The sequence below is a fragment of the Onychostruthus taczanowskii genome, unplaced genomic scaffold (genome assembly GCF_017590055.1).
Source record: "Onychostruthus taczanowskii isolate IOZ18803 unplaced genomic scaffold, ASM1759005v1 scaffold10, whole genome shotgun sequence".
NCBI lineage: Eukaryota > Metazoa > Chordata > Aves > Passeriformes > Passeridae > Onychostruthus > Onychostruthus taczanowskii.
Genome location: NW_024496526.1, coordinates 2,963,654 through 2,984,335, shown reverse-complemented (window position 1 = coordinate 2,984,335; position 20,682 = coordinate 2,963,654). Strand labels below are relative to the sequence as shown.

The 20,682-nt window shown below is 53.7% G+C and overlaps 1 protein-coding gene across 14 annotated transcripts in view; it reads right to left on the bottom strand.

Annotated features, from left to right (window-relative positions):
* Window positions 1-274: 274 nt before the first annotated feature.
* Window positions 275-20,682, bottom strand: part of TNS1 (tensin 1) — a 55,115-nt gene continuing 34,707 nt past the window's right edge. For 9 of the 14 annotated variants that reach the window (XM_041404745.1, XM_041404767.1, XM_041404756.1 and 6 more), the window contains 15 exons: window positions 19,192-19,370; window positions 18,790-18,928; window positions 16,375-16,467; window positions 15,418-15,453; window positions 12,051-12,249; window positions 10,358-11,226; window positions 8,939-9,025; window positions 8,178-8,309; window positions 7,673-7,765; window positions 6,920-6,997; window positions 6,746-6,817; window positions 6,498-6,666; window positions 6,161-6,229; window positions 5,794-5,826; window positions 275-4,764 (listed from right to left, as the gene is read on the bottom strand). In XM_041404745.1, the coding sequence (XP_041260679.1) occupies window positions 4,620-4,764; window positions 5,794-5,826; window positions 6,161-6,229; window positions 6,498-6,666; window positions 6,746-6,817; window positions 6,920-6,997; window positions 7,673-7,765; window positions 8,178-8,309; window positions 8,939-9,025; window positions 10,358-11,226; window positions 12,051-12,249; window positions 15,418-15,453; window positions 16,375-16,467; window positions 18,790-18,928; window positions 19,192-19,370 (2,393 nt within the window). In that variant the 3' untranslated portion in view covers window positions 275-4,619. The remainder of the gene's footprint in view (window positions 4,765-5,793; window positions 5,827-6,160; window positions 6,230-6,497; window positions 6,667-6,745; window positions 6,818-6,919; window positions 6,998-7,672; window positions 7,766-8,177; window positions 8,310-8,938; window positions 9,026-10,357; window positions 11,227-12,050; window positions 12,250-15,417; window positions 15,454-16,374; window positions 16,468-18,789; window positions 18,929-19,191; window positions 19,371-20,682) is intronic. The other 5 variants (XM_041404694.1, XM_041404722.1, XM_041404714.1 and 2 more) reach the window with 3 other exon arrangements.

Here is a 20,682-nt window from a genome sequence, read left to right as displayed (position 1 = left end):
GTTAGCCAGCATCTGGTGAACACAAGCTGCGGCTGGAGGCTGACAAGCAGCAGCACAGCCCCTCCTTCTTCCCACACCCACCGCCCGGCGTCTGTCCGGGGGCCCCAGGCTGCCATCGAGGAACAGGGAACGACAGCCCAGAGAAAACAGCACCCACCAGCTTTTCATACGGGTTTGGGGTTTTTTTCCCCTGTGCAAAAACACCGGAGCATTTATTCCTATGCTCCCTTAAATTTCAAGATACATTTCCAGCAATCCAAACACCAAACTGGCATTCCAAGCAACAGTATATTTTATATAACTGGTTCTTTTTTTGTTGTTTTTACCACTTTATAAAGCAATACAATGAACTGCAAAGAATCCGACATCTGTACAATGGGAAGACAACAGCGGAGTGACATTCACACACGGACATGGTGCGACCGAAGCCATCCTTACACGCACGACAACATTATGGGCATAAAGATACAAAATATAATGTATTTTTTTCCATCTATATAAATACACAGAAATGGGCGAGTCTAAAAGTTTGAAACTGTTTGTTAACACTGATTAGCAAATAAATCTGTAACATTCCCAAAGTAACAAAGACAACAACAACAACAACAACAACAACAACAACAACAAAAAAACCCCACGCATAACACGGCGGCACAGGATCCGCCAACAGAAACGTCATATTGCTTCCTTTTTTCTTTCTTTTTTTTTTCCTTTTTAAGGAAAAGAAAAAAAAAATAGTAACCCCAAACCAACCTCGCAATTTGCAAAACAAACGAACAAAATGAAACAAGCCCCTGCGGGCTCCTTTGCTGTCTGATCATCCTGCCTGCTCCAATGGGAAGGGTTGCCTTTTGTTGATGCTGTTGTCTGGGGTTTTTGGGGCAACTGGTTTCTTTACCTGCCCGACCTGCTGGGTGGGGATTTACTTTGCGCTTTGGTTCAGGCGGTTGTATTCACTGAAAAATCAATGCCCAGAGGCTGGGTTGGGTTTTTCTCCCTACCTGGTTTGTTTTCCATGTGTAATTTGACCAGGAGGCAGCCAGCAAATGTTGCGTTCAGAGCAACCCCAAACTCTGTCAAAACCATGAGCCCTGCTGTCTCCACCAGTGCTGAGGGGCTGGTGAACACCATGCAATGGTACATCCCATCACCAGCTGATGACATGGATCACCTCCCTACGCAGCTCCCAAGGGCAGAGCCAGAGGCAGCCCCATTGAATGGGAACCCCACATTTTCTTCATTGCAGGTGCCACTGAGCAGGACAGACAGCAAATTACCTCTCCAGGGAGCATTTCCCAACAGACAGCAAAGGCAGGACGGGCTTCTCCAAAGAACAAACTGACACACAAAGGGCACGTACAATAAATTTACACACACACAAAAAAAATAATATATATCTATCTATATATATGTGGGGGAAAGTGCGTTTTTAAGGATATCTTTGGCAAGAATATATGCAGTTCTTTGTGCAGGAAGGAGGGATGTGTGTGTTTGTATGTGTGTGTGTGTGTGTGTGTGTGTGTGTGTGAGCGAGAGAGAGATACCATCCGGCTGCTGACAACGGCAGTGTGATTACAACGAAACATATGCTGGGTTTAACTCGTGTAAGCTCGAATCTCAAATAGCATGACTGCACTTAAAAAAAAAAAAAAAAAAAAAAGGAAAAAAACCCCAAAGAGTATTTTCTGTCCCTTTCATAAGGAAAAAATATCAACACTAGGTCCCCGCCAGCCCCAGGACCTGGGCAATGCTAAATGCTGCTGATGGTCTCTCCCGGGGACAGAAAGGGCTGTTACACCTTAAAACCTTCTTTAAAAAAGGAGCTAAAGGGTAAAAAAGTGCCTTTAAAGGGAGCTGATAAACACCCGGCTACATCATTGGAAGGTGATTAGCTGTGTGTTAAAAAAATAATACAATCATCAGATGATTTTGTTAGTGTTTGAGATTTGGATACAGTCTAAATTTTCAGCTAGTGGGTTAGTGGGGAAGCCGGGAGAGGCTCAGGGCCCAAAGCAAGTGTGATGCTATTGGCAGGCATCTGCTGGGGTTGGCTTCTATGCAACATCTCTGGGGTGCTTAGATCTGCTTCATTTGTATGGGGAGAAGATGAGAAATAGGAGTTCCAAGCACCAGTTTCCAAGGCAGCAGATTAAAATAAAATTACATTATTATAATCTCTTTTCTTAGCAGTGAGAAAACCAAGTCTGAAAAATAGAGGCTTTCAAAAATATATCTTTATATATCTATAAACACAGTGTTTTCTCTGATGGGTGAATGGCAGGGTGAGGAGATTACGGGTGAGATCATCTCTTGTCTCGCTTGAATTTCGCAGAAGGAGGGAATCACTTTTTGGAAATATCAAAAATTAAAAGACCTCTGCATCTGTGCGGCCAGGGAGCCGGGGAGGGGGAAAGCCCCTCCCAGAACCTCCTGTCCCACCACCACCTCACAACCAACTCCTTGCCACCCCTCCTTTCACACTTCAGTACATCAGTACAGCCTGTGGCCCCGGCAGCCCTGCCCGGCTGCCCACGTCGCTCGCTCCCCCGCGCACACACACACACACGCACGCACACCCGCACACCCGCACCGGTCACACGCAGCCACCCCGACACTGGGGCCCCCGCCTCTTCCCCCATCTGGATTTTGCCTTGCTCTGGATTTTCTTTTAACATGCAGGTGTTTCCCCAGGGCAGGGGAAGGGGGGGATATAGTGGGGGAGATATGATGCGCAGAAAGCGATATGGCAAAAATAAATATTTTTGGAGCGTAAATTTAACCTTTTTTTTCCTCCTTAAAATTTCATTAGCTTACAGTATTTTGTCAGTATAGCTTGTATATATATTATAGCTATCAAGGCAAGGGTGGTCCATGGGAGACAAGCTCTCCAGGGGACTGCAGTGCTATGTGTCTAATTTTTGTCCCCAAAAGACTATCTGGGCCACTTTGCACTGAAAACTTTGCCTACAAAGTTCTCAGGGGGAATATTTGCAGCAGAGGGCTCAGCAATGACCCCGCAGCTCCAACTGGACCATTCCCCCTGCCCTAAACCTGCACATGTGACCGAAACATCCTCTGCCCCCTCCCCAGCACCATAGGGCCAGGACCTCCACCTGCTGCACCCCCACCATGATCTCTCCCCCTGCAGTGGCACAGAGGCCCTCTGCCCCTCTCTCCAACCAGCTTGCCCTCCTCACCTACCAAAGCTAAGGGAAAAGCCAACAGCACTGAAATCACTGCAAAACTATGGTGCCTTTCAGGGGCACAAGCCTCGAACCAGATGGTTTAGGGGGTACACATGCGTCAGCCAGGGCGGCTCTCAGAGGACCTGTTACCTCCCCACTGAGCCAAAGCTGCCCAGCCACTGCAGGCCCTTTCTTTTTTCTTTTTTTTTTAATTTTCTTCCTTATTATTCTTGGTTTTTTTAACGTGGCCTCCAAAACAAAAGGAGAAAAAAGCGCCTGAGTTACTTGTAGTCATTTGCCTTTCGTGCAACTTGAATGTCCATGCAATTTAAAAACCGCTTGCGTGTCTCCGAAGAGCTAGATAGGGGTAGCCACGGGTCTGCTGCTTTGCACAGGAAACCCACCTGTGCCAGCATCCGCTATTATTATAATCATTATTATTATTACAACTATTCCTTTCCTTTCTGTTTTGCTTTTTTTGTGTTAAGAGAATGTGACAGGCCGCAGGAGAAAACTGTCAAAGAGGACTAGTGACGGGAGGGAAAAGGGGAAGATGGGAGAGGAGGCGACTTTCTGCATCCTCCAGGTTCCTGGGGAGCATCCACCTTTCCCAGGCGCTGGGCGGCAGTAACCCCCACACCTCCTCACAGGCTGGGGGGCACAAGAACCCCTGGGGAAGTGGAGAAACAGTGTGACCCTCCTCTTCGGGTGGACTCACAGCATCTCACCTGTGACTGGTGCTGGGCTCTGGGTCAGCAAAGGCCAGCCCATGGCCAAACTCCCCACGGACTGGAAGGTTCAGGACCAATTTCCCCAGGCCCCCAGCAAGTCACCAGGTCGTGAGCAGGTTTTAGGGGAAGCCAGGGACCAGTAAGGACCCTCCTCTGCAGCTGGACAAGGGAAGGTTTCTGAGAGCATCTCCTCTGGTGTCCCATAGACCCAGTGCATGCCATTATCTCCTACGGGTCAGTTCAAAAACACAGCAGATGGAGCTGCTGGGATGAAGCTTCTTCCGGGTTTTGACAGTTGCCTCTTTTTTTTTCCAGATGGAAAACACCAGTCATGGTCCCACATTCAGTCCCAAATGGATGTCACCACTTGAGGCCATGATGCTGAAAGCTGGAAACACACCCCTCACTGCCACCTTTGCTTTGGTCACCTTCCCTGCAATGGGACATGCATCCTGTCTGGCGTGGCTTTGTGGCTGTCTTTCGTAGGTGCGTGGCTTTGGTTCCTCTACGTGTGTGTTTGGCTTGTGTTGAGTTTTTAGGGGTTTTGTTGGTGTTTTTTTGTTGTTTGCTGTTTTCCTCCAAAATTCCAACCCTTTCCCCCCCCCAATTCACTTCCCTCTCCCACAATGCACTTCCTCACACTCCTTCTCGGATCAGCTCCAAGTCCTTCTCCAAAATTCAAGAATCACCCGCAAGTGACAGCTCATCTCTTCTGGCCGGAGCCAAGCATGACCCTGGAGACAAAGTTGACGATGGCTGCAGCTGGCTGGTCCGGGTCCAGCTCAGCAAAGAGGTGGCAGATGTTGTCTGTGGTGCTCCCTTGCTTCCTGGCCACAAAGCCGAAGAGCCTGTATGGGGAGAAGGCAAGAGCCTCAATATTGCTCCTGCACAGATGACCACCACCCTCTTCCAACATGGTTCTGTCCCACTTCCCCTCTTCAACATCCATCTCTCACAACACAGAGGGATGCATCCCAAACCAGCCTGCATGAAGACCCATTTCCTCCTCGCTTTGCTGCAGTTTCTTTGAAGGCCAAGTTTCAATCATTTCTTGACCCAACTGCCCTTGCTTTGAACATCTCTGCCCCCCTTCCCAAGTCCATCCCAAAGAAGGGACCTTCCAGATGATCACAGCATTGCCTTGGTTTGGCCTCTTGAAGCCAGAGGTGAGATGCACTGGCCATTGGGGCAGACCCTCTAAGAGATGAAGGCCATGCAAGGACACAGGAAGCTGAATGAGACCATCTGGTTATTTCTGTCTGTCTCTCTCCTGATGAATAAAATGTCCCTTATTTTTTTTTTTATTAGAATGTGCAAACTCAAGTTATAAATACAGGGAGAACAGAATGTGAGACAGGCCCAGGCTACGGCATTTCTAATTGGGGAGGGGAAATATCCCAGCAGCTGGACATCCTAATAAAAACCCCTTTGCTCACACAATGGCTAAAATTAGTGGGAGCTGGCCCCTGCAAATGGGCTCAGCCAACAGCTCTGTGCTCCCATGGGTCAGGACAGGAAGAAAGGGAAGAGATGACCAGTAGCTCACATGCCACCAGCATAGCCCCAGCTCTGCTCCATAAGCTGGTTCCCAATGACGCCCCTACTCTCCCAATGTTGTGAGATTTTCCAGTTTGGTCAGTTCAGCAAGAGCCATGCCTGCTCTGACCAGGAATTTGGGGCCAAAAGATGCATCCAGAGTCCCCAAGACTATGATCTCATGTTTGGGTGAAACACTCCTGCAGTGAGGAGCTGAGCCCATGTCAAACACATCCAGGACACCCTTCACAGGGCATCTCCCAGACAATGCCCAAACACAGGCAGAAACCACCTCGACAGCAGCTGGGAGGAATCTGCTGGGAAGCATAGAAGGTACTTACTTGGCTGGGCCACTGCCATCAGTTTTAGTCCACCTGCAAGGAGAAGAGAAGGTGTGAGAGATGGTCCCTCCTGCACCGCACAGAGGGACAGGGCCATGATGGGGGCCACCACATCAATGCTGGAAGGCCAGCCTGGCTTTGCACAGGCTTGGCTTTATGGAAAAATGATGCACCTCTCCCTCAGCATGGAGGTGCTTGGAGACACCAAAAAGCCACCAGAAGAAGCTGGCACTGCACCACAGTATCCAAGGGGACCTTGCATTCCTGCTCTCTGCAAGAGCAGAGGCAAGAGCAAGACCCTGCTCCAAGCACTCCAGGAGGCTAGAGGAGTGAAAGGGCTGGGGGTCATGCAGGTTAGGGCACTCACTTTCGTTCCTGGGGGTCCAAGTCACAGAAGGTGACGGTATTGAGGGGGTAGTGTCTTCGGAAGAACAATCTGAAACACAAAGCGGGGAATATCAGGGTCAGGGAAGTTCTACCACTGTCCCACCACAACCCAGCTCCACCAGCCCAGGGGACATTGCCATAGGTCTCCCATAGGATGTTCCAAGAGTCAAGGACAAAGCCCAGCCATGTCCATGACCAGGCTGATGCCATCCCAGGGACATCCTTCACCAACACACTTCCTGAATCACAGCCCTGTTTGCTTTGGGAACAAGCCAACACTGGCTTTTGGCCAGAGATGTGGCCATGGAGGCTCTTACTTCCTCTGGTTGTCCGTTAAGGTGATGCCTTGTGAGGAGACTTTGAAGTGAACAATGGTAGCTGTGGGTGTGGGGTCAGCCACCAGCGTCTCAGCAACAGCCTTGGAGATGGCCTGGGGGCCCGTCAGAGACTCCATCTCCACTGAGTTGATGAAGAGGACATTGCAGGCTGGAAAGGGAGACAGCAGACATGGAATCAAGCAGTACTCCAAGCCAAGCTCACCCCACAACAACCCCTCTCAACTCACCTGCACCCTGTTTGAGGAGGTCCGTGGCTGAGTTGGTGGCTGACGCAGAGTCTTTCTTTTCCTCCATGGGATCTAGAAGACATGGGATGGTTACTGGTGCTTCCTACTTGGAAACCTACCCCCTCCCTGCAGGCTGTGAGGACAGATGCAATGCCTTCTGGTCCTAGCTCTTACCTCGGTCAGGAATGACCAGCTTGCAGGGCAGGGCCAAGGGCGTGATGGAGTGCTGGTACACCAGCGCTGAGAGACAGCCTGGGGAGAGAGGGAAGATGGTCAGCACAGGGCCACTGTTGCCAGATGAAGAATTGTTTGCACCTGCTGGGTTAATACAATGATCCTTTCACAAAATCATTGAGCTGTGGAACCACACAATCCAAAGTACGATAACCATTAATCAAGGACAGGAATAAGAAACTCCAGCTTTCCCTGATTAGGTCACCATTGGTCTGGGTGGATGGAAACAGGCTTTTAGGTGGGCTTCTTCACTAATGGTCCTAATGCCACATATGGCAATTCCTCTCACTGAAACCACCATGTAGCCCTCCACAGACAGCACAGGGAGGGGACAGAGGTGCCAGGGCCACTTAGGAACAAAAAATGCAACAAAGGTCTTCATGCAGCTCCTCAGACAACATTAGTCATGGAATAAATGGAACACGGGGAGCCCCTGCCCTCCACCCTCCCAGCAGCATCAGCTGTCCTACATGTGTGTGTTGAAAGGTATGTACCTGTGCATACAGGCATGTTTGTGTGCTCTCATGAGTGTGCATTTGGAACACAGAGGCTCCAAATACCCACAGAGGACAAATGCCCTCAGTTACACGGAGACAAGAGGCAGTAACAGGCCCTCCCAGACACTTCTGCTTTGACAGTACAGCGAAGGCCCAACCCAACCCCACACGTGGAAAGCACGCTGGGGGCACTTACCAAAATTAGGCTCGTTGGGACATCCTTTTAGTTTCACACCTCGTGAGCTAGTCTCAATGAGGAAGTGTCTCACCAGCTCATTGGTCAAGTCTCCTGGGAAGAAATGAGATGTTCTCACACCAGAGCCACCCTCCTCCTATTACGATGCAGTGCCATTAAACAACCAGTGCTCCAGCTCAAGAGACAGATCCCTAACACTACACACACCCTGCTCAAATCTGTCCCTTTGCACACAGCCAACCCCAAGCCAAGCTCCCCCACAGTGCTGATGGGCTGGAGAGGCTGTACCCATTTCATTATACTGAAATCCAAGATGCAGGTGCTCCTGAGCCCTCCACAGCTCAGAGCAGAGGTGTCTGGTGCTTCCCTATGCCCTGGGAGGCAGGGATCTGTCACATCAGCACATACCCAAGGGCACGACAGGCTCAGCAGCCCCAGCTGCCTGCTCGCCCTGGCTGAACGATAGAAAACATCTCAGCGTGGGAAGAAGAAGGGCACACAATACCTTTCTTGTTCTGCTGCATGACCGTGGGAGGCGGAGAAGCAACTTTCATGGCGAGGCCATAGGCTCCCCGGAAGGAGTGGCTGTCTCGGATGATGAAAGCCCCCGGCTCCCTGTCCTTCAGCAGGGCAATGGCTGCAGGAGAGAATGGCAGAGCTCAGAGAGGCATAGTGAGAACCTACACACCCTGAAGACACCAGCAGGTGTGGGTTGGGATGGGGTGCCCCAGCTCCACATCTCATAGCCAGGCACCACAGTGTTACCGCTCCTCCTGCATGTCTCAGTGGGTTGCCAGGCTCAGGCTCATCTCCCCACACCTCCACTGCCCTTGTGTGGGCATCTCCAGTTCCCACCCTGCCTATCTCTGAGCAACCAAGTACTGGAGAGCAAGAGGAGCAAAGACCCAAATGCTGGGACCATGCCCCTGAAGGCATCCTGCCGCCTCCCTGTTCTCCCCACTCATTTTAGCCATGTTTCCAAGATACCTCTGAGCACTATCAACTCAAGATCCAGGTGTTTTGCACCCTGAACTGCAAACACAGATCCACTGCACGCTGCAGGGACTGGAGCTCTTCTACCAAGAGGAAGGTTTGAAGAGCCCACATCACACAAACCTGCAGCTGAATGGGGCTTCAACCCTACATCTGCAGCAGCCTGAGCAGTCATTATTCACCTTCACTCTCAACCCAATCCACAAAGGAAATCCTTGGTAATCCCTGTGATCCCAGACACATCCCAACTCCACCCCTGTGTCATCTACTTACCCTGCTCCCTGGAGATATCTGGTTTGTACCAGTATTTGGAAGTATCCTGCACAAACTTGACATTGGCACGAGTCTCGGGACTGATGTCTGCAGGAAAGGGAAGAAAAGACAAGAAAAAAGTTAAAAGATGGTGTATCTGAAACTCTGCATCCAGCCAAAGCATTAGTACGTCCACCTCCTTTCAGATCCAGCACATTGCACTAACCTCAGCCCAGTTCCCCATAGCCAGACAGGCTGATCACTACCTGGAGCTTATGGGGCTGCTGGGCAACTAAAGCTAAATCCAAGCTCAAGGGGCCTCAAAGGGCTGTGTGTCAGATGAGCCCCTATGGCACACAGCCAGAGATGAAATGGGAATTCTTCATTTAAAAGAAGCTGGCCAGGTGAAATAAAAACTTTTGGAGGAAAGAGGTATGTCTGGAGGTGCCAGAGAGATTTCAGAGGATCTTCACTGCTCTCTAATGTTCAAGATTTGGATCACACTTCATAAAAATAAATTTCTTCCCTTATCTTTGCTCTTCGTGAAGAGGAACTGGACAGGTCAATCTACCTTAGGCAAAGCAGCCCCAGCCTGACTGTGCCTTGTTCAGTGCCCACCAGAGGCACAGCCCCAGTGGGAGCTGGTTCTCTGGCTGTGAAGCTGTCATTTACTCAAGCAACATTTACAACCACCTGCTTTCCAAAAACAACCAGGCAAACAACCAAGAGGATTGGATAGCATCTCTGCTGGAGACATGTTATCAGCCCTCAGCAATCTGGTCACCTTCAGAGAGGCAGGGGGCTCGCTTCCCTCTCCAAGCTGCTTGTTAATTGTTATGGGTTTTAATTGCTTGTGCTTCCCCGCTGGGAAAGGTCCTTGGCCACACGAGTCACAGGGCCAGGACAAGTGCCAGAGTGCCCACAAAGGGCTGCCTGCTCAGCAGAGAAACTGGCCCAGCAGCCGGAGCCACCGCTGCCCCACAGCTTTATTCCCCTGCTCCTATCAGCCAAATCTTGACGTCACCATGGTGTCTGTAACCAGAGCCGGCAAAAGTGTACCAGGCAGGATGGCACCTGGGGCACGGCACCACTGGAAATGAGGAGGCAGCACTGCAGCGGGGTAAAGCTCTCTGGGAATGGGGCCAAGAGGTCAGTGCATCCCCACGGCAGAGAAAAATCGCCTTCAGGAGCTTTGATCTCCTCATACACATCTCTGGAAGCTGTTTATGCCAGAGATGCTAGTCGGTGTTTTTCCTGTTTGGATTTGTCAGAAAGCACAGGAAATGGCCCCAGCCCCAGCGGTGCCTTTGGTTTGCGGATGGACAGGAGGGGTAAATCAGGACATGGCTGCAATCCCCTTCCTGACAGCCAGCGAGGAGGAGGAGGGGAGAGCCCTGGCTAGGGCAGGGGGACAAGGGGACCTCCAAGAGCATCCCTTACCTGGCATGGCAAACTTGGAGAAGTCCGGCAGAGTGTGGGAGAAGGCGACGGCGCTCCCACCGCTGGGGCTGGACATGCCACTGGAGAGGGGTGAGGACACCTTGCCGTTGACAGTGGCATAGTTGGGGAGGCTGTTGGAGCGGTCCCCAGCTGACATCCGCCGCTTCTCAGGCAGAGCAGGCTGCGAGGTGGGGCTGCCCTGGCGGTAGGCAGCCGAGTCCGGGGAGGAGGAGTGCGGCGTGCTCGTGCCGGGGTAGTACGCCGGGGAAACAGGGAAGGACGGCGTGGAGGGAGGCTGGTAGCCAGAGGAGCTGCTCTGCCGAGACAGTGTCAGGTGCCTTTCCTCTGGGCTGGAGTAGCCATACAGGGGGCTGCCAGGGGATGTGGCTGCCGCTGCTTGGTGCCTGGACAGGCTGGGGCTCCCTGGTGGGGCCACCAGGTTGCCATGGGCCACCACAGCATGCCTGCCCAGCCCGGGGCTGCCAGGAGCGCCACTCATGCTGGGGTTGATGGCTCTTCGCCCGAAGCCAGGGCTGGGCGGTGTATTCGTAGCCACTGTCCGGTGCAGGCTGCGGGGGCTCCCTGGCAGGGTGTGGACCCCCACTACATTGACCTGTGGCTGTGGCCGAGCTTGGGGTTCTGGCTGGAGGCCAGCTCGGCCATCAGGGTAGTCGGGGCTGCTGTATGCCAAGCCCGGGACCCCTCCTTGGACCATTCCAAATGAAGATGGAGACGAGTTTTGGTAGCTGCTGTGAGCAGAGGGCATCTGTGAGCCAAGAGGCGAGCGGTACAAGGGCTCAGCTGAGGCATGGGGAGGTGTAACCGTGCCATGGGGGCTGCCTTCTGACGGGTAGCTGCGCAGGGAGGCCCTAGGGAGAGATGAAGAAAGGTAGAATTCAGCTCCACCGCTCATTCCCGCTGCTGACTGATACTGGCACCTTCCTGCATGTGGCACACAGGGAAACTGAGGCACAGAGCCAGTCAGCTACTTGGTTGTTCAGAGGCAATCATGGGATGGGTCCAGCCAGCTTCATGGAAGCAACTAAAGGCAGCTTTAACTTCCACCATGAATCCCAGTTCCATCTCAAAATATGACTCTCTGAGGAACAGAGCCTTTTTCCAGTTCTGCTCCCAGCAAACACCTGATTTATTCTGCCCTGCCAGCTTGTGTGGTTGCAGAACACCTCATGGGCAGGGTAGACAGGAGACAGGGACAATGGCTCCATCTCACCCCAGAGGACTAATGCTCAGCCCTACCCAGGGCTAGGGGTTTACACAACCCATCCCTCTTCCCACTCCAGGGGCCAGGTTCCCAGTGAGAGGTTTCTGGGGTCCAGTAACCACCAAGTAATCAGCAGTGACCCAGATTTCTGTTCTCAGGGCACTAAAGTGTACAGCTGGCTGGGATACCCAAACCCTGCATTGAGAGATGCGGGTCTTTGCAAAGGCAGTTTCCATGTGGGAACAAGCACCATCCCTGGAGATGTTCAAGAAACAACTGAACACGGCACTTAGTGCTCTGATTTAGTTGGCCTGGTGACGTTCAGTCAAAGGTTGGACTCTGTGATGATCTTGGATGTCTTTTCCAACCCTAACGATTCTGTGACTCTGTGACTGTGATTCTAAGCCTGTGCACCAGGCAGGCTTCAGCCCCAGCCCCACCAGTCCCTGGGACCTGCACCCACTGCCTTACCCATCCATGCTGTGAATGGGGCTGCTGGTGGAGACAGGGCTGGGGGCCATGAAGGAGTTGGAGAAAGTGCCATTCCTGGTGGGCACCTCTGGGCCTCCGGGCTGGGCAGCGAGCTGGGCAGCGGGCTGGGCAGCGGGCAGTGTCCCTCCCCTGCCCGTTGTGGCCGTGCGAGCCACTGACTCAACATAGCTCCTGGGCTCTGCAGCAAGAGAGAAGTGAAAACAGATGAGCCTACAGCATGCAAGGGAACGGGCCCACACCCTTCCCAGGACCCACATTTCACGCCAGTGAAGGTGCTCGAGCTGACCTCCTCCAGCCACGAGCCTTCTGCCTGCCACAGCCCCTTCCCCCTGCTCTGAGTCAGCGTCCCTCCCACCCAGGATGCCACAGAGAACACGTCCTGCTCCCTGTTCATCCACAGCCCCTAAAAATAGAGCCAGTGACTGCCCAGCCTGCGCTGACTCACACAGGACTGATGACAATGCCCCGTGGTCCCTGCCCTCTGCAGCCCACCTCTGCCAGCCATCTCCAGCAGCAGACCAGAGGGCAACTCCAGCTATTTCCACTGCAGCATCCAACACTTTCACTCCCAACCCAGCTTGAAACCGGAGCCCACGAGCACGACCAAGAAAGCAATTTTCCTTTAGAGCCGCCAAGCTGTCCCGTGCCAGGAGCAGCGAGCTGGGCTGGCCATTAGTAGCCATGGCAGACACCAGACCCAAACCTCTCTCGTACCTTACCCGTGCCTCCTGTTCCACCCAGGCTAGACCCCATCCCTATGACAGCCCCCACCAAAAGCTGCACCGGAGGAAGGGGCTGCAGCTTCAGTCCCATTCCCCCAAGCCCCGCAGCCACGTCACACCTCAGCTTGCCCTACACAAGATCCACTGGCATCAAATCCTATGGGCCAGGCAGCCTTGCCAGTCCCTGGCTCCAGGCTGGCCATGCCCAAAGCAGCTCTGCAGTAGTAATTAGCATTACAAACATTATTATTGTTATTATTAGTCATAACAGCTGGGCTCTGGCTCAGCCTGCTGGCAAGCTGGCCTGCTCACAGTCAGCAACGCCAATGCACAGCTCCACGTTCCGAGCTGGAGCAGAGACATGCAAGGAAAAAGACTGTCATAGGTCCCACTCCTTCCCCCACAGCATCTCTGTGCCCCATCTGTCTGTGGAGAGGGGAGGAGGAGTTCCTCCCTTGGGCTGATGTCCCTGGCCAACAACCCTAGCAAAGATGTGGGCCAAAACCAGACGATGGACCTCTACACAGGCTGGGTACCAGCATCTAAGGCAGGACATCCCGAGTGACAGGGATGAGGCACTACCCAGGGCAGCTGCAAGAAATCCATCGCAGCTTAGGTAATTGAATTAATTTCACAGCTACTCACTTTTCCCCTTCCCAGCTCCCCAGCCCAGACTAAAATTAGCCAGACAGCACATATGAGTCAGCCTGCAAGAGGTTAAGAACATAGGGCTATGAAAATGCCAGCCCTTCCTAAAAAGGCAGGAGCAGGGGGCTTGGGGGCTGTGCCATAGTGAGGTGTGTGGCCATGGGCACAGGTTCTGGTACACTGATTCAATACAGGACAGGAGAAAAGAAAAGTGCAGAAGTTTCAGGCAGGATTTTTTTAGGCTGAAAAATCTGATCTTGCCTCCTTGTGTTTTCTTGGAAGGGACTCTGGAGATGGGAAAATGGGTGGGAAAATAGAGAAGCTCTGAGTCACCAAGGAGATGGGCATTTGTTTGGGAATCCCAAATCCAAGCAGGGCTGCACGCTGGCCAGAAATCCCCAGCGCTGCATCTGTGTCAGGCTGTTTTAAAGCCTCCTCAGAGCTGACAGCCACATCCTGAGCTCCCACACTGCCAAAGCATCTTCCAACCCCATACACAGGGCAGACATTCCACCTGGGATCTGCTAGGCAGAGCACGGAGGGGCAGGGACTGTCCCTCCTGGAGTGTGGCTCCTGGAATGTGTGGCTAAGTGCAGAGGGTCCTAAGCCAGCAGTAAGCCCAAACACCAGTCCCTTCTCAGAACTGTAGATTCAATGCCCAAAAATATCATTTTACAAAGGATGAAGCAGGGCAAGAGGCCCATGGTGGCCACTCAGCCTGGGCAGTGCAGGGTCACTGGACATCCTTGCCTGGGGGTCAACCATCATGCAAGGGGACAGAGATGCAGGACAGCTTGAGCTCCTGAGGGTTTAGTGAGGAGGGAATGTTTGAGGGAAGGAGAGGCAATGTTTGAGTCTTTGGAAGCTTAAAGCTGCACAGAAATGGTAAAGCTTGGGAGAACTTATGGGGTAAAAGCTTGGTTTTATCCCAGCTTTGCTTCCTTTAATGTATCCAAAAAGCCATAATTGAAAAATCAGTTCTGAAAGTAGAACATTTTTTTCAAGCAAACGCTTTCTCCACTATTACACAGTGTTCAGGTTTTGGTTGTGTGCTTTTTGAGAAACTTCCAAGGAGAAATGCTGATGGCTGCTAGGGCTAGAGGAAGCACCACACCCACCCAGAAGAGACACTCTTTCCCCAAAACCCATCCTGAACATACAGTTCCTCATCCCAGCCCTGAGGGAGCAAAGATTCATTAAAGGAGGAAGCAAAACCACCCAACAACCGTTACCTAGCAGGCAGCATGCCAAGGAATCACAGCCACTCCCAAAGCCACTGTCCCCACACGAGATGTGCCATCCCAGAGCCCACAGTGCCTGCCCCGTCAGCACAGCCACACTTGAACTGATGTCCCAGCTCAAGCCCCATCCTTGGCATCCCCAAAGTGGCACAACCCAGAGACAGGACAGGTGGGGGGAATTTGGGCAGTTGCCCGGGCAGAAGATGCGCACCAGCTGCTGGTGCTGCACCACTGCCCAGCTGGCTCTGCTGGCAACACACTGGTGGCCTCTGCGCCTGCTGACCTTTTGTGCTGCACTTTGGTTTATTTTCACTCTGAATGGCAACAGCAAAGCCAAAAGGGGAGGGAAGGAGACTAAAACTGGGGCTGTTGGTCCCAGATCCCCGCCAGGTTCATCCAAAGCTGGCTGTAGCATGCCAGCATCCCCAGCGTGCCACCAGTAAGGATGCGACTCACTGACAAAGAGCTCTCAGTCCCCACAGATGACTGCCACACAGTGTGACAGACCTTCAGGTCCAACTTGGACACTGAGAAATCCTACCACAACACAGGCATGCTGTGCCCCTCCTCTAAAGGGAGCAGCAGGCAGGACTCAGGCTCCTGCATCCCTGAGGGACAGCGCAAGGGAAGGCTGCTGGAACAGGCACCTGGGCCTGCTCTGAGTGACAGTGCCAACAGTGAGGTTGCATGAGGAAGAGAGATACAGAGATACAGAGAAAGAAAAGCCTTTCTTACCTTCTTCAGAGTCACCGCCCACTTCCCCTTCTAGCTCTGAGAGATGGAGGGGCAGGGGAGTGACGGGAGTGGGAAGAGGAGGAAGGGAGGTGTGAGACAGAAAGAAAAATCAGAGTTAAGCAGCTCTGCCTTGCTCAGGCAGGAGCACAGAGAGCACAAAGGAGAGCCCCACACCTCCCAACACTGGAAGTGCTCCAAAGTGAAACCCAGCCTCAGACACCCTCACATCACATCACCATCCCAGAAATTATGCCCAGAACCCAGGAGGCTGGCTTCAGATGGGAAAGAGGGAACAGTACAGAAGACAGTAACCAAAGGGCTGCTCCAAAAAGCCCAGCAAGCACCAAAAAAGCATCAGCTCACCCTTGAGGGCAGAGGGATAAGGGTTTTGCAGTGTGAGCTCAATCAACCTGTAGCCCTCAGGCTCAGATGGATTTGAGGAGGCCACACTCAGCCCTGAACTGGCTCAGGAAGGGGCCGTGGGTGCTGGGGAGCAGTATGGTCTGGCTTGGCAGGCTACTCCAGGACACGTCCCCAGGACAGCAGGGCCTTTGCACTTAAAAGACTGCTGTCCAGGATGCAAAGAGCTCTGGATATTGTTCTGGCTGACAGGCTCAGCTCCCAGAGAGCAAACTGTCTCCAGCTGTCCTAGGGAGGAGAAGGAATGTAGGGGGTGGGAGAGGGAAAAATATGGGGCTGGGCAGGAAACAGGGCCACAGGGTTATCCACTAGCCTTCACCACTGAAGACCCTACTGTGCAGAGCCCCCCAGAGCAGACCAACATCCCCCACGCTTACACAGTCCCAGGGGCCCCACAAAAGGCAACAAGGACCCCCAGGGCCACCTGACCCCAAAAGGGAGGTGGAACTGCCCTCTCCAAACCAGGGGCTGTTCCAGGGTATCCTCAGAGCTGCCCCCACAGAAAGATCTGCCTGCAGTCTCCATGTCCGTACTCACCTCCCACGGGATGCAGCAGGATCTCAGCCGGGTTGTGGGGCTTCAGCCCCAGGGCTGAGAGCGGGGTCTTGGCCAGGCCAGGGGGAGAACGCACTGTTGGGGACACAAGAATGTTAGTGCAGGGGTGGGAGGTGACGCCTCAGCAAGGCTGGAGCTGCCCACGGGTTCAGAACCTCGTAGCCCATCCCACCCAGCGGCTGCAAGGAAGGGCTGCTGAGAACATGAGATGCCCTTGTATGAAGCAACACCCTGCAGAAGGATACTGATCCCCCTCTTCATTTGGGAGGACACGGGGTGGGAGGTGACTGGGAACAAGCCCCCTGCCCCATTGCAAAGCTGGCAGGATGGAGAAAGGGAACAACTCACATCAGAACAGGACCAGACCCCATCTCCCAGGACCATCCCCAAGAAGTCCCACCATAAAGACATGAAGCCCTTTCATTTCCCCTGTGTGAGCAGCCATCCCAACCCAGCTCTCCCACACCTGAACTCCTTTCTGCCAATCCCCACATCTGGCTGAGCTGGAATCCAGCTGTCCCAGAGCAGCCCATCACCCCCACAGAAGGGACAGAAGGACTGCCAAAAAATCCTTGCCCTCCTCCCCTGCCCTCCAGACCAGCTCAATGGGTGGATGAGGATGTTCACACAGAGGGCTGGCCATGCACATGTGAGTTCTGCACCCCTGTGACCAGACATACACACCAGGAGGAACTGTGTGTATGGCTATGGTATGGATGGCAGTGGGGTTTCACAGGGCAGGGCAGACTGCCCCAAGCAGACTGCACCTCCTCTCCCCTCCTACCCACTGGGTTTGCACCATCTCCCTGATGCTGTATTTTCCTGTATCAGGGGAAACCTCAGGACGTAATCTTCAGCAAGAGAGACCAACGGGCACGAGCCTCCAGCAGTGTCTGAATGTCTCTGACTGGTGGCACAGACATGGGGCCTGTGGCAAGGCTGGGAGGCAGTGGGTGGTGGGAGGTCCAGAGGAAAGCCAGACTCTTGTCCTGAGGCCAAGTCCACCCAGCAGCCTGGGGCTGGAGCAGCTGAGCAGCCAAGTTCCTGGGAAACTAAGACAGCAGCACCTTCCCCAGTGGGTGTCTGATTCTCTGAAATCCAGCTGACCCCAAGCCACAATGTCAGCTCACACCTCAGCTGGCTGATGAGCAGCAGGGTCCTCACAGGGCCAGGAATTCTCCCGGGACCATCTCCCAGCAGAGGGGAATTGCTCCCATATCCCTCAGGGCCACTTTGGCAAAGCCTGAAAGCTGCAACTTCAAGCTTCCCAGGCTTCCCTGGCTGGTGCTGGATAAGCAGCACTGTCTCAGGGCCACGACCCCAGCCAGGCTGTTCCCGTCACCTCTGCAAGTGACTCATCTCCCAAAGCCACTGACCCACTGCCAAAGGAGCTGCTGCTGCCCCAGGGCCGAGCTCTCACTCCCCAGGAACAACAGGGCCATTTCCGAGCTGCCAAGCACCCCGGCAATGCTCCCACACTCCTCTCCTCATCCCAAGAGACAGGGCTCAGATATCAGAGGATTGCAGGGAAGGAAGAGCAACAGTACAGAAGAAAACTGTTAAGTTTTCCAAGCCCCATAAGCTGAGCTGTGGGGGCAGGTGGCTTCACTGCAACCAGGACACGGCATCAGAGGGGGCTGTGCTCAGCCCAGGCATTCCCAGCCCTAGAGCATCCCTCAGCCTTCAGCCTACAGAAGTGTTTTAGAGGGGATGGGGGGGCTGTCATCTTTTTAATGCGTTTCCCAGTTGACTGGCTGCTCCATTGCACTGCTCTGGCCCAAGTCATGCTGTGCTGACGTGTGGCTGCTCCTCAGGGCTCGTTGCTCAAGCTGGTCACACAAACCCAGTCCACACAAACCCACCACGATTGAGACAGGGTAAGTCATAACAGAGGAGCGGAGACAAGCTGCATGCAGAGAGCATGCATCCCAGCCTTCTGCCCCTCCTGCCTTCGAAACTGCGAGCAAGAAGTGACATGGTGTGACTCTGCCCTCCTGATCTTCTGTGCCTCCTGCCTCCCTCCCACTCGCCTGCCACTGCAGTTTTGCTTCTTTTCATGCCATGCCAGTAGGAAAAATGAGGAGATGCAGGATGGGATGGGGTCATAGCATGCCTCTCCCCTCATCCCACCTTGGGATCCCATCAAAATAACACCCCAGTGAGTGGAGGGTGGGAAAAAGCCAAGATGAGGGTGCCAAGCATGTGATGCTGAAGTAAGTGGGATGCTGACAGCAGCATGGAGTGGCAGGATGAGGAGAAGAAAGGAGGATGGAGAGGAGGAGTGGTTAACATGGCGGTGGGTGTCTGGAACCTGGAGCTGTCTGACCCTTGGCAAATTTCTGGCTTGCCCAGAGCCACCCACCGAGCCCCTGTGCCTCCCGGAGGCATGGCACTTACAGGTGTTGGAGTAAGGGGTTTGTGGTGACACAGGGAAGGCTGGGGTGGGGGGAGAAATCTCACCACCGCTGGAGGGTGGGCTGGTGGGGGAGGCACCCTCCATCTCCTCGAAGGCTTCCTTGTAGCTGTGGAGGTGAGGCTGGGGAGAGCAGAAGAAAGAGTCAGTCCCATCCCTATGATGGGCAAAAACCTCTAGGACACCCCAAGGAGTGGGCAGAGGGGACAAAGGGAAGGGTTTCACCTCCTCCCTCCTAACTACCACCCCCACCACCACCACAAAAACCATCACTGATCCCCGGCTCTGTGGATGCTGTGAATGCTGACCAAGCCATCCCCCTCCCTGGAGGCACGTCTCCCCAGTCAGCCACCCCCCTCCCCCAGCAGTCCTCTACTCCAGCACACCTCTTTGGGCCTCCCTCCAGGGTTGGCTGCGATGGTGCTGACCACCTCAGGTGACAGGACGGTGGGGCTGCGGGGCGAGCTGGGCTCTGGTGAGCTCTTCTCATAGTGGCTGTCGCTGGGAGTCCGCTTGCGGGCAGGGACGGCGCTCTCCTCCAGAGGCTTCTCCCGGGACTGCACCCCTGCAGGGCAAGCACAGCGTGGCAGAGGGGTGAGGAGCTGCCAGCTGAGATGGGGACCAGCAGGAGATGCTTCAGGCCTGACCTGACAGGTCTCAGCTTCAGCACTCACCTGCATCAAGCACCCAGACCAGCCCGGGTAGCTGGAGCAGATATACCCTACAACAGTGACCCCAGACCAGGTGACAGAGCAAGGCAGGGTTGTGGCTAGCGGCTGAAATGCTGCACTAGCCCTCCCAAGCACCATTAGATTTTCAGGGACAACAACCTCCAGCAGTAGGTGCATGGGGCATGAGCATCTTGAGATTAGTCCAGACAGCCCATCCCTGCAGAGCAGGGAAGCAACAGGGCCTCCCGACAGCATCATAGTGGGAAATGACCAAATCAGCCAGCACAAGGACAGCTGTATTCAGCCTGCATCCCTGCACCCACAGCCAGATGTGGCTTCAACCACAGCAGTGGAAAAAGCCTGGTTTCGTGAATCCCCAAGGCAGAGGGAGCACTGGATAAAGAAGAAAGAACTCATCAGAGGAATGGTGCAGGGAATCCTAAGAAAACACTGCTGCTCTGTCCCAGTGCAAAGCCTCTCTAAAAGGAGAGATCAGCATCTCCCCTCCATCTCGCCCCAAACATGTTTCCCAGACCCCAGCAGTATGAGCCACCAATGTCCAGAGGCTGGGGGGAAGAACAGGGCGACCAAATCATCACAGGACAATGAGTTTCTTGGGCTGTGGAGATCCTCTTGGCTGGGATAAAGCTCAGGGACACAAACAAAGTTGGCACAGGGCAGGGCAGCTCAACTCTCCCAGCACCTGACAGTGCCCAAACACACTTTCTATCCCACCTCACCTGGTTAAGAGGTTAATCTGGGCTCATGGATGATGGTGCTGAGTTCAGTGCACAGCAACCCCACAGAGTACCATGGGCACAGCTCAGAGCCCCATGCGACTCACACTCCTACCCACTAGCAGAAGTGACAACACTGTCCCCTCTACTTTTCCAACAATCACTGAGCACTCATGCTCCCCTTGGTCAGCACATTATGGAAGAAAAAAAAGAGAAAAAGGAGAAAAAGGGAAAAAAAAAAAAAAAAGGAGAAAGGCCAGCATCACGCTCCAGGAAATGCACTTTTCAAACACCAACTCCTTTCCCACGGGCTGGCGGAGGAAAACCAGCCATCAGCTGCTTCCCCTCACTCCCGGGGGCTCCGCATGGGACCCAGGCCTCGCACCCGCTGACCTCCCCTCTGCAGTGCTCGGCACACACACCAGAGCCTTCCCGGCCCGGGGCAAGGGCTGGGAGGGCAGCAGGGAAG